Here is a 12,765-nt window from a genome sequence, read left to right as displayed (position 1 = left end):
TGTTTGGGTGTCAAGTATTTATCCTTCCTGAATCCACTTAAGATGGATTAAGGTGCTCTGGCAGCAAGGAACACGCCTCCCACTCAGTCTGAGAGCACCAGCATCCTGGCTGCCACTCCAAATGCAGATGTGCAAGGCACTGGGATCACGCAGCCACTCCCAAAGGCTCTTCCCTTCCGGATGAAAACGAATGGGTAACACTTCTGGGAAACAATGCCTTCTGGCTGCAGCCTCTTCCAGGCCTTGTGCCCAAACAAACAGCATGGTAGGGACACTGGATGATACCATGTCTCACCCACCTCACCCCTGTGTGAGCGAATAAAGCACCTGAATCCCTCCCACACACACACGTGGGTGACATGGGGCCAATCCCATAGCACAATCTCTAAAACCACTGAATGTTTGAAACTGAAAGGAGAGCACTGCCCTGTCCTTCTACCTTCCAAGACCTTTCCTTCATCAAAAATGGTCTTTCAGCACTGAAACTGACTGATACATTTCCATAATTTTTCATTATGACCTTACTACAGAAACACAAGGTTTTCCTGGAACTACACAGCATGTTTAGAAGATCCTGAGCACTGGTGGCTTAATCTTCATTAAGCCCTACCACTAAGATATTTCTCTTCTTGTGCACAAACACTGGTGGTTTGCAGAAGCTACTGGACTTGAAGATGTGCTTATTGCATCTTGCAATTACTGCAGTCCATACCATTTGCAGCCCAGAAAAAAGCAAGTTATTATTCAGCCGCACATTTCTTCAAGCACATCTATCTAATACATATAAATATATTGCCAAAAAAGATTTTTGTGTTTCATTACATACGGTTTATGAAACAAAATAGGAAATATCTTTCAGTGACCTGAGAAAACCTTAGTCTCTTGAGAAATCTGTTACACTCTTTTTGCATCCACTGTTCTCAAACAGACATTTTTAGGCTTGAAACCTCAGTACCCTTATGGCTGATACTAATTGCTATCAAATATTTATCAATTTTCCACTTAAAAATTGTTCCAGCTGCTAAGCAGGAAAAAGCTACAGTATTATTGAAAACCAAAAACAAACCAAAATATATCCCTTTTCATTCAGAGTACATTAAGTGCCTACAGAGCAACAATAACAATAGCTCTACAGAACCTCATTCATAAGAAATTTACAAAAAGAATGGCGCAAGGTATTTCTAGGGTAATTTTACACTACTATGCAGAAGAAATTAGATTTCACATTTTCCATTACTCCTGTTTATGATTTTACATTCACTCATGTCTTTTCCTAAGGAAGCTGCCATTTCCACAGACCTGGCATGAAAACAGCACATTTCTGCTGTGCTAATTATTTATCAGATTACATAACGGCTCAGCTCTTCATATTCTTGAGGAAATCAAGGAATACCCAAAAGATTGTGATGAGCACACAGACAGGGCTCTTTCAAAGCAAGCTTTACCAAGAAAAGACATCAAATGTTTTGAAAACACAGCTAGGGATTATGATAGCCCAGTTGGGGTGGGGCTGCCCAAATCATTTTTCATGGAAATTCACACATAGAGAGGCAGAATCAAGAAAACATAAGCACATGACAATAGCACACGTTTTGGGAGAAATTCAGGTGAGAGCAAGATAGGAATATGTCACTCTACTCCAGCCATTAAAGCTCGTTGCACAACACAAAGCATAATACTCAACACTCTGATGCACCACAATAACCACAAGGAATCAAAAGTGTAAAAGCAGTCTGAGCATCTCACTGTCTTCTCCTCACTCCATTTCAGAACCCTCCCTTCAAAGCAGTCCCTCCCCAGCAAGGTGATGACCACAGCAGGTCTCCTGGGATGAGCACCAGCTGCCACCTGCAGCACTTCCCCATCACAGCCCCTGACAGCGTGCAGGGAAGCAAGGTGTTTCCTTCCGGATCCTGCTAAAGCCTCCTACACAGGCACCCTGCTGCCTGCCAGGCAGCCATCGGGTGCCTCTGTCACCTACAGCATCCTAAGGGTAGCACAGTCATGAAGGAACAAGACAAAAGTCTACAGGAAGAGTATAAGAGACACCAGCCAAGAACAGTGCCCCTGTCAGCTCTCCTCCTGCTCAATCCCACAGCAGCATCCTTACTTTCCTCCACTTGCCAGAGCACAATGCAGCACCACACTCCTAATACAAGGACAGAAACAAGATCTGCTTCTTGCAGAAAAAAAGAGCTGTGTCCTCAGCTCATAAGCTCAGCTCCACCAAACTTACCTCTAAAACCCTTCAGAGGGTCAGTAACCCTCCAAACACCTTAAGCCCATGTAAGCCAGCACAGCTAAAAGTGCCATCTTGGTGTTCCCAGCACACGCAGGACCCATTCCTGCTCCTACAAAATGGCACACAGAGCATGTGGGGAACCAAGCTGATTTAAAACCAAATAAACTAATACGTCATGGCTCTAGCTAAGCCAGTTCTGATCAGCCTGAACTGCCACAGAAAAGCATGTGGAAGGGACAAGAGGAAGCAGCTTAAGGAAGGAATGTTGTTTCTGATGGTCTTATCAGTTTCATGTACTCACAGCTAGTGAGAGACATGCAACACCAAAAAGTAATGCTGACCTTCAGTACAAAAACGAAAGAGGGAAGGATAACCCTCTGTAAATTCCTTTCTCCAAAAAGCCGTGTGATTTCTGACCAGCATGAGCTCTCCAAACGACTCCATCCAGAATCACACAAATGCTGTGTTATCTTTCAGAAGTGACCATGTCCTGTCATAACAATCTTTTATAATGCAGGTTTCTTTAGCTACTCTCCAGCAGAGCAAACCTGACCATCACAAACCTTTGAACTGCATCAACTGCTGCCATTAGAAAGAAAACAGATCACACCAAGACAGTCAGCCCCTCAAACGTGCACTTTCTACCCAAACTATTTTGAGGAAAGCAATGCGCACAAAGTCCTCCTGCTCCAAGGACATGTTCAAGCTCCAGAATCTTGCAAGTTCTGTAAAACTAAATGAGGAAAATACATCCCTCAGGATGGAAGTCTTCCTCTTTAGTACTCCCAAGTATCCGATTCAAGTACCACTGAATTGTAAGAAAACATTAAACCCAGGCTTTTAAAGAATTAAGCAAAATGTTCTGCTTAGACCTTTCTCTTCCAATATAAAGGAGTTTAGCTACATATGAAGCCAAGTATCAATGAAAAATGGATTTTTAAAAAGTTGCAATAGGGCTGACTTTCCACTGTACAACATTTGATTTATACAAAACATTCTTCCTAACACCTTGCTATGGAATAAAATGCCAAACTTGTATTACTGAGGAAAAAACAGAGGGAGAAGAAAAAAGGGAAAAAAAACCCAGACATTTCTTGTACCTAAGATCTTAGTTATAGACATAATCATTATTTTATCATCTTAAAGGCATTCAGTGCTTAACACACCCAGAAAAAGAAAACCATCCCATGTCTCAAAGACTCCGTGTGCTGCACAGCTTGGCAACACCACAACAAGATGTGTGCCACACTTGCAGCATCCCAACTCAACCTTGATGCTAACAGGCAAGACCGTGAGATTCAAGTGTCCACTCTCACAGCTTTCGTTCACTGGAGTAGCTCAGGCCTCATTCCCTGCAGGAAGATGGCATGGAATGCACCCAACCACAATTAAGGAGCAGTATTCATGACCTCTGAAAGCAATCCTACCCCACTTCACTGGGGAGGAAGCATTAGCCATGGGAGGTGAAGCAAAAGGTAAGCACTTCTTTCCAGACAGCTTTAGAGATAAGGCCTCCAGAAAAACAAGAATGTGCAGCTGTCTAATCGTGATGTCTTTAGCATGGTGAAATTCAAGGATCAAACAGTCCTGTGCTTTAGTTTTGGGGTGCTATTTAGTGTTATATAAGCTCCAGACTATTCTCCCACTTCAACATTTTAACATTGATTTAGCTTTGCCAGTTAAGTCTACAGCTGTTCCAGGCAATCTTATTCAAGTCATATCTTTAAAGGTTATACACTAAATTTAATTGGAGCCATAAAAACATTGGCATACCCACCTAGCTGTAGGTGTATGTTTACATCTCCCTGGGTGAGACAGACTGGGGGGACAAGAGGCAGGATGCCTATGTGCTATTTCACGTAATTACAGAGAGCTGCAAGGCAAAGGCAAACTGCACGATGTACCTGGTAGGGTAAATCAGCCATCCTCAAGTACGTTTCCATTTTCAGGCAGAACGGGGATAAACTCGGAACGCCATTCCTAGGCCTTGAAAACTGATGCAGTATGATAGCATCCTTCGAATCGAGCTCTTCCTCTTTCCTGTCAAAAAAAAAACAGAATTAAAAAATAAAAAAAAATTTAAAAATTAAAAAAAAAAAAACACCAACAAACAAACAACAAAACCAAACCAAACCAAACCAGACCAGACAGGTGCGTGATACATCAGTACATTAAACAGACAAAAGAGAAACCCCGGCCCTGGCAACACACTCGTCAGCCCTTAAGGGGCTTCTGCAGGTTTTGGCTGCCCGGGTCCGGCGGCAGCGGGAGGGCCCAGCCCGGGCCACCTGTGGGGGCGAGCGCAGGGCTCGCCGCGGAGCCGCCTCCTGCGCTGCTGCAAAGGGCGAAGGGGGGAAAAAGAAAGGCAAACGGCAAAAGCGCGGTGAAGGAGAGACCCCCCGACCCGGCGGACCTCGCCAACCTGATCCCGCAGGTGTAAGCGGCTCCGAGCGCCGCCTCGGCGCCGCGGGGAGCGCCCTGGGCTCGCAGCGCCGCAGCCCCCGCGCCGCTCCCGCCCGCAGCCCCGCAGCCTCACCGTATGGCCAGCAGCTCGTGGAGCAGGTACGCGGCGGCGGCCAGCAGGGCTCCGCCCGTCAGGTACAGCGTCTTCTTCCACCAGGAGTCGGAGCCCAGCGCCGCCATGGTGCCGCCGCCGCCCGACAGCGGGAAGGCGACGATCTCGCCCCCATAGAAGGCGGGCGGCGGCTCCTCGGGCCCCGCGCACCAGCCCAGCGACAGGCTGCGGTTGCGGCTCAGGTCCGCCACGCAGGAGCGCGGCGCCGCCAGGCCCACCCCCCACAGCATCCTGCGCCCGGCACCCGCATCCCCCGCCGCGGAGCCGCCGAGCCCCCCTACCCTGCCCTGCCCGGTCCCGCCGGGCCCAGCCCGGCCCCGCGGCGCGGAAGGGCCGCGCCGCGCTGGGCGGCTCCGGCGGCTCCCTCGGCCGGCGCTGCGCGGCTGCGCGACCGGGATGGGAAGGGAGGGGATGGGGAGGAGAAGGAGGGGATGGGATGGACCGGGTGTGTCCTGCCCTGCCCTTGCGGAGTCCCCCGGGCCCGGCAGCCGCTGTTCAGAATTGAGGACGGGGAAGCTCGGTTCTAGGCTCGGTTGCACGCTCGGGGGCTTGCGTGTGAGCCTGCCCTGTTAGAATGCCCCCGGTCCGAGTATCTCCGTGCTGCTCCTGGAGGAACAGAAGCCTCGCATTCACCCGGTATTTGGGACAAAAAAAGCCACCTCACGCCCCCCACGCCTCCCCCCCGGGTGCCTGGCCGCAGCTGAGATTGCCACACGGTGTCCGCAAACACCGTCGCGATTTTTTTCTTATTATTCTGGTGCTCGATGAGGTGACTGAGGAAAGCCTCAGTCACATCAGAAAAGCAGAAAGGGAAGCAAAATGGCTTCAAAGCAAATCCCTTGTCCCACAAGGTCATGAGATTTTACTGGCACTGAGGGTCCCAGCGTACCCTGGCCTCCGGCCTCCCTGCTGTAGTAGGATCTTTGGGTATCCTGTGATAGCATGAGCAGCACTTCACCTGCATTCTGCCAAATATCCTCAGCTCTGCACATCTCACCAACCCCAAAACAGCACCCTTTGTTTTTTAGGTAGTACCACTGCCTAAATAGCCCTTTGTCAAATGCTGTGATGTGTACATAGCTGCTCCAAAATGCTCACACAAGTTGGATATTTTATTATGCCATCGGGCAAGAGAAATTAGCTTATCCTTAACACAAATGGACCAACTTTCAGTGTCCAGGAAGGATGGACAAAGTCTGTGACCAGGACTTTGTAGATGCTTTACCTCGGGATATGGGACAGGTGGGACGAAGGAGGTGAATGAGGAAGAGGAGGTCCCTGAGCAAACTCATGAAGTTCAGATCCATATAGTGACTTCTCCTAGTGCCAGCAGTGGCCAGCTGTGTGTTTAATTTTTCTGTGCAACGTCAATGAGAGCAACTTGAAGCTGTCAGGAGAGGTTTAGGTTGGATGTTCTTCACCCAAAGGGTGTTTGGACACTGGAATAGGCTCCCCAGGGAAGTGGTCACAGTACCAAGCCTAGCAGAGTCCAAGAAGCTCTCAAGCATGATTCTTGATGTTGTCCTGTGCAAGGCCAGGAGCTGTTCTTCTGTGACCCTTGTGGTCCTTTCCATCTCAGGACAGTCTATGATTCTGTGAGTCTATGAACTGTCTCTGCCTCCTGCCTGCACTCACCAGGGAAGGCTGCTGTGCTCTGCAACTTCCCTGCACTAGCTCCTTGCAGCATTTTGTTCTGCTCCTCACTTCGAGCTTGTTGTTTACACATATTCAGTAGCCACAGGCTGCCATGCAAGTATGTGTTCAATACTGTGCTGATACTCCACTCTCAGGAGTCAATGGGATCAGAGAAGTCCCAGTAAATCTCATTCCACATGTGCCCTCCAAAATGTGCTGCACTTCTTTGCACTCATGCTTAGCAAGGTGCTGGCTGAGCAGCTTCTGCACAGCTTTTGAGCCATCTCACATGACAGGTGATGCACAGGTAATGAAACAAGAGTGGAAAGTGAGAGCAGCAGCCTTTTCATGCCACAGCTGATCATTTGCAGTACACAGTTTTGTTAAATTCTTATGACAGGGCAATGAAGAGACAAAGAAGAAAAGCGCTTTTTCTCTGCTACAGCACCTGCAAATCTCAGGCCAAAGATTTGTTTCAAGTGGCAGACAGCCTAATAAATCTGGACCGTCACAGCCTGGTCTCAGCTTTTGTTCCTGCATGGGAATTGCTTGCTGTGTTACTGATAAGAGGGATCCAGTTACAGCTGGGATCTAAGTTTCTGTGAGGGCAGGGAGAGGTCCTGGGCATCCTGGGCATCCCAGCTGCTGCCCCTGCTTGACTTTCAGAGACAAATGAGTTATCCTAAAATCTGTGTTTTTATCAATGGCCGGTACAAATGAGACCTGTGGGGGAGAATAGAGAGGGAAGGTCCTGGTGCAGATCCAGAAAAGTTAGGCAAACCTGGATGCCTTACTGCAGTTTATGCTCGTGTGTTTTAGTAGTCCTGGCTGCCCCAGGATTCTTAGAGCAGGACTTCAGTCAGGTGTTTAGCACTTGCTCAGTAAGAGCACTGCTACCCTTCTTTTGGAGGAGGACTTTATGCTGTGTTAATCCTATTTTGGCTGCAGTGTTGCCTGGAAGCTGCAAGGGTCCAGAGTACAACGATGCCTCCTAGAACAGTGTGGAAGCCTCAGCAGCAGAACACATGTACCTCATGGTATGTCAGATACAGATCTGCATGGAAACCCCAGCAGCCTTGCTGTCCTGCTCATAAACAGGATTTTTAGAGGTTGATTATGACCTGCATGGTGCTGACCAGACCTGGCCATTTAAAAGGTGCAGGTCCCAATGTCACATTTTGTTTGCCAGAGTTTAACAGCAAATAAAGAGCATGGGTAGAACACAAGTACCCTCATAACTGTCCCACACTTGGTTGTCTCACTAGTGGTGCTCTGCCAGCCTTTCTTCCTTCAGGTTTCAAAGATTTCTGCCAGCAGATATTGAATCCATTTGGCGTGGCAGGCTGGTAGTCAAGCTTATTGGCAGGCAAAACAGCAAAAAGTATGTCCTTAGCCTGCCTTTTCCCTGGCTGTGGAAGAATGCAATGTCCATTCCTTCAGGCACTGTTGCCTGTTGCAAATGACTTGTATTAGAGAGGATTATTGGCTGGTAGCAATGCCCACAAACCCGAGTATTGTTTTCTGCTCCTGTGCATTGCAGGTGCCACAGTCTGCGTGGTTCCTGAGATATGGTCTGATTTTCCCAAATTTGCCTCAAAGAGGCTCACGAGTGATGCCCACTGCACTGGCAGCTGCCTCGCTGTCTCACTTAGGGAGGGTGGAAATCCAGCTAATTTAGCATGTTAGCTTAATTACCACTGTTCACTTTTTTGAGCGGGGAAAATGAGAGCTAAGAGGGATGCCCTCAAAGTCTGTCTGGCTGCAAACACACACCGAGGGCAGCACAGACTGGAACAGTCATCCCTCAGATACATCACACAGAGCAAAATACCTAATACATTAAAATACACTCCTATCTGTAATCTGTTCTAGTGCAGCTGCCTAAAGGAAAAGCAAGTAACAGAATAAAATAAGTCCATTGTTCTAGTTAACATAAATCTGAGCTTGTTATATAGCAAGCCAGATTTTTCTTCTGAAGCCTGCAATTTGATTTGGGGGCAGGAAGGCACTTATTACTAGATTCTCTACATTGGCATAAAGACTCTTGATCTTCATTACCCTTTTTTTTTTTCTGTAATGTCCTTGAGTTCATTGTACATCTTTAAAAAAGCCTGAGGTTACCATGGCAGGCTGCCACGAAGGTGACATCGGGTGGAAACCACAGTCTGAACCCAGTGGTTGTGATGAGACTTTGTGGAGTGCCAGTGCACAAGCTGTCCCATCTGTGTTTTAGCTCAGAACTAAGTCAGCTTTTTAAAAACCAGAGCTCATGCTCTGAGCTCATGCTTACCACAGGCTTTACTTCCATGTACTGCTGCTGGCTGGATTTGAACCATGGAGTTTCACTCGCCAGATCTCCCCTGGGGCTTTAAGAAATAGGTCCACCCATTTTTCACTTACTTCCCTCAATGGTGTCATCCGTGGCTCCTATGCGGTGCCTCTCTTTTTTCTAAGTGCTCGAAGGCTGGGCAGCACAGAGCTCTGAGCAGGTCCGTGAATCAGTGTGGGTTAGTTTTACAGGTTGTTCTGCCTGAAGCGAAAGCACCTTGCTGTGCCCTTGCACAGGGACTGGCTGTCCCCAGCTCAGGCTGGGCTCTCACTTTGAGTGCTGCCGGGGTCATCATCCCGTGGTATGGAAGTGCTTTCTTTCTCTTTGAAGTAGCCCAGACTTATTGAGCCCTTCACTGCAGATGACATCATTTAATGGGTTTTGCGGTGAGGTCTGAGTTTATGAGAGGGTGAAAAAGGTTTTTCATCACCAGCAGGCTTCCAGGATCCTTCTGAAACAATCCCTGACTGCTGCCAGGATTGGTTTTGTTGTAATATTAATGATCTCTCAGGGCAGCTTGAGTTTCATAAACATGTCTTTTTAATTATTCAGATAAGAATAGCCAAGGTATAGATACAAAACAGTAATGCTGTGTTTCAGTTTGGATTTAGAAAAGGAATGAATGATACTTTAATGACATATAAAGGTACAAATGCTTAGAAAATGCAGAACATCAAAAATCTAAACTACTTCAGTGCTATATGGAAGTGTCTGTATGTAAGTCCACATTAAGTGCAATTCCAGCAGTTCTCCAGAGTTGACTTTGCACTTGCTGGTAAACAAAGCCACTTTCTAAGGCAGCACATACCCTGATATTGCCCTGAATGATGTAACTCAAGTTCCTTGCTTTCACAGGAAAAAAAAAAAAAAGGCTTTGCATGAAACCTCCTGCTTTCTGTAGCTGGAAGTACTCAGGCTGGTAGTTGAGTATAGCTGATTGCTACTCAGCTGACAGACCTACAGTCTCACAATTCTTTAGTTGTTTTTAATTTTACTACTCTGTTTTACAAGCTTTTTGGACAACTGACAACCCTCACAATATCGTGGGGGCAGTTACATGATTTATAGTCAGGTCTTTAATATAAAACTTTCTCTATAGAAGAATAGTGTTGGGAACCTGCTACAGATTGCTTGCCATAGCCTGGTGCAGTAGATCCCAGTCTTTGCTCATTTATAAGTGCTTTCTGATCTACAGCATGCTCAGGAGAAGTAAGATTTGCAGTACATACTGCCATGACCTGGTTGGCATCTCAGTTCATATTTGACTAATAATAGAGATGTATGAAGTTTTTGCAGATTTTCTTACACAGATTTCCTTTCCGTACCATATTTACTTTTTTCAAGAGATCTATATGGTCTTCAGAGAAAATGAGTTGCTTCAATTCATCTGCCTTAGATTTGCTTCTAAGTAGCCTAAGGTGGTAGTAGAGGTAAAAGCACTGGCTGCTGCAGACACAGCAAAATGGAGCAGTGTACCATTAGGGGAAAAAACCCTGCCAATCCAGAGCAATCAGGCCACAAAATGGGAAGAGGAGATCATTCCAGCATGACACATTTGTCTGCAAATAAACTGTCAGCTGAAAGCAGTGGGAGAGGAATGAGAAGGGATGGGAACAAGGAGGAGGAGAGACCCTTCCAGAGGCCATATTCCTGAGGCCAAGGCTGTGCTTTCATCTCCCAAGAGCTCTGGAAATAAAAACAGGGAGAGACAGTGGCAGAGCCAAGGGCCTGCAATCTGCATCCTCCAAGAAGGTGAACTGTTGATCACTGTAGAAGGAAGGAGGATTTTGGTTTATTATGAATTTGGTTTTGGACAAAAATGCTTGTTAAGTAATTCTGTAGACAGAAGTGTTTTCCTTATCCACAGGTAAGATTCAATAAGGGAGAGATGCTGCACAACCCACATGGGAATGCTGTCCTGCCTAGAAAGGCCAGGTAAAGTTTCTTTCATTACCTGCCATTAAGTTTTTCATCCTGTGTAGCTTCCTCCCTTAGTTATCCTTTCAAGGGACATCATCTCATCTGACAATACCTTCAGAAACTTCTGTGTCTTCATCTGGGGCCTTACGCTTCTTCTGGAGAAGGCAAAAATAAGGTTTCTGCAGAGCACTTCATCTTCAGCCACAGCAATGTGACCCAAACCCCGTCCTACACACACATATTTCTTCTTAGCAGACACCTTTGGTTGGCAGCTTTGGCAGGACTTTTCTTACTATGGTGTACTGAGAAATGCCGTTCTGGTGATTCTAAAATCAAGAGGTCATTTTTCCTGGCTGCAGAACAGAGGCCTTTGGACAAGTCCATGGTCAGAGAACCACCTCAGTATTCCAAAGCTTTGTGCTCTTGAGAGGTTAGATGGTCTTGCTGTTGGGATTGGGAAAGCTGAGAGGAGGATAATGAACACATTACCTCTCTTTGACATCAAAAGGCAATCTGGTAGTGCTTTGTTTAGAAAGAACAACACAGGGGTTTACTGGTTTTTAGCATCTCTGAGTGTGGGAGAGACACAGTGCTCAGTGCTCCTGCAGCAGTGAGCACTGGGTGGCTGTGGACATGGCCATCCAGTCAGGACTGCCTCAGTTACAGCTGGGGACCAAGGCAGGGAGCACCCCAAAGGGGTCCCCCAGGGGTAGCCAGGTCCCATCAGTTCTGTAAAGCATAACTTGGGAGATGGATCAAGGAAGGCAAGGTGCTGAGAAGGCAAAGACTCGTGTGTCAGTGCTGGGGCTGTGCTTCATCACAGGGCATTCGAGGTAAATCTGCTCATTTACATTTGAGTTGGATACATCCTTCTGAGGTATCCTTTATTGTATGTTTTGTTTACTTGAATTATTTTATGTCTGCAGGTTATATGTGCATATTCTAACTCAGGAAAATAAACGCCATATCATTTTCTCTATCTTCTACTATTGTAAGTTTTTATAATACAACTACCATGCAAGGCAATGTTAGCAATTCAGTCTCCAAGTTATTCTGGGATTGTTTTTTCATTTTTGTGTTTTTGTGTTGTTTTTTTTTTTGTGGTTTTGTTTGTTTGTTTGTTTGGTTTGTTGATTTGTTTTTTGTTTTTGTTTTTTGTGTGGTTTTTTGGGAGTGTTTTAACATACCTCATGAGAATGCAACAGAGATTTCAGATTTATTAATGGAACACTAATGGTCTTCACAATCCTTTTAGGAAGGAAAAAAATATTATATCTTCTTAGAACAAGTGAATATTGATCATATTGCTGGAGTGACTCCACGGGGGAGTACAAGCACAGTAAAATGGAGATCTAAGTATATATCCTGAATTCCTAATGCACTGAGAAGTGGCTGTGCAATTAATGCTTGTTTGAGTCAGGTCAGGCGATTTTACAGTCTAGGTGAAATCCCAGCCCTTCTAGCTAGAATATAACATGACATTTTATATTGCTTCAGTGGAACACATGTCAATAAAAATAAGGTTTACTGTCATCACAAACTTGAAGTGATTAGAATTTTGCCCTATAACTTGGAGAACATCTTGCATGAGAGATCTGTCCACAACTCATGATTAGTAAGTCACCACCTTTATTTTTTAGGAGCTCAGCAAGGGTGTGGGCATTTGGAATGAGACACTGGAGCTAAATGTGCAAAAGCAAGTGGGAGGCTGTGAACTCCTGAACTTTTATGCTTGATTGTGACACAGAGCCACTCTCCCAACCATCAGTAGTTCCTCTTCAAAGGCACACTAGAACTGGACTGCCCTCTACACCTCTACTTCACATTTCTCCTCTCCATCAGAATCATACTTACCTTCCAGGCATTGCTTATACTGCTTCTATTTCTGGCTTTTCAATGCTCTCCCCCATTCCAGGTACTCCTGGGCACCTCTCAAACCCTTGCAAATACAGTATCAGCGCCCACATAGTAATTCATGTTCTGTCTCAGTTTTTCTCCTCCAGACTGCTTCATCAGGCTAATTAAGACACTGAGTCTTCTGACTTCTGAACATCTAGACTGCAT

General features: G+C 46.2%; 1 protein-coding gene and 1 long non-coding RNA gene across 3 annotated transcripts in view; one reads left to right on the top strand and one right to left on the bottom strand.

Annotated features, from left to right (window-relative positions):
- Window positions 1-5,047, bottom strand: part of FAXC (failed axon connections homolog, metaxin like GST domain containing) — a 21,411-nt gene extending 16,364 nt beyond the window's left edge. The window contains exons 1-2 of the mRNA XM_053972934.1: window positions 4,779-5,047; window positions 4,147-4,282 (exon numbers count right to left, since the gene is read on the bottom strand). Of these exons, the coding sequence (XP_053828909.1) occupies window positions 4,147-4,282; window positions 4,779-5,047 (405 nt within the window). The remainder of the gene's footprint in view (window positions 1-4,146; window positions 4,283-4,778) is intronic.
- LOC128804790 (uncharacterized) lies at window positions 4,755-12,765 on the top strand. Of its 2 annotated transcripts, none has more exons than XR_008436201.1 (3): window positions 4,755-4,840; window positions 10,649-10,716; window positions 12,691-12,765. It is a non-coding gene; the product is annotated as an uncharacterized LOC128804790 (long non-coding RNA). The 2 variants fall into 2 exon arrangements; XR_008436202.1 differs by lacking the exon at window positions 4,755-4,840 and adding an exon at window positions 7,402-7,489.

Source organism: Vidua macroura, chromosome 3 (assembly GCF_024509145.1).
Source record: "Vidua macroura isolate BioBank_ID:100142 chromosome 3, ASM2450914v1, whole genome shotgun sequence".
Lineage (NCBI taxonomy): Eukaryota > Metazoa > Chordata > Aves > Passeriformes > Viduidae > Vidua > Vidua macroura.
Note: the sequence above shows the minus strand (reverse complement) of the source record. Positions and strands in the feature narration are given on the sequence as shown.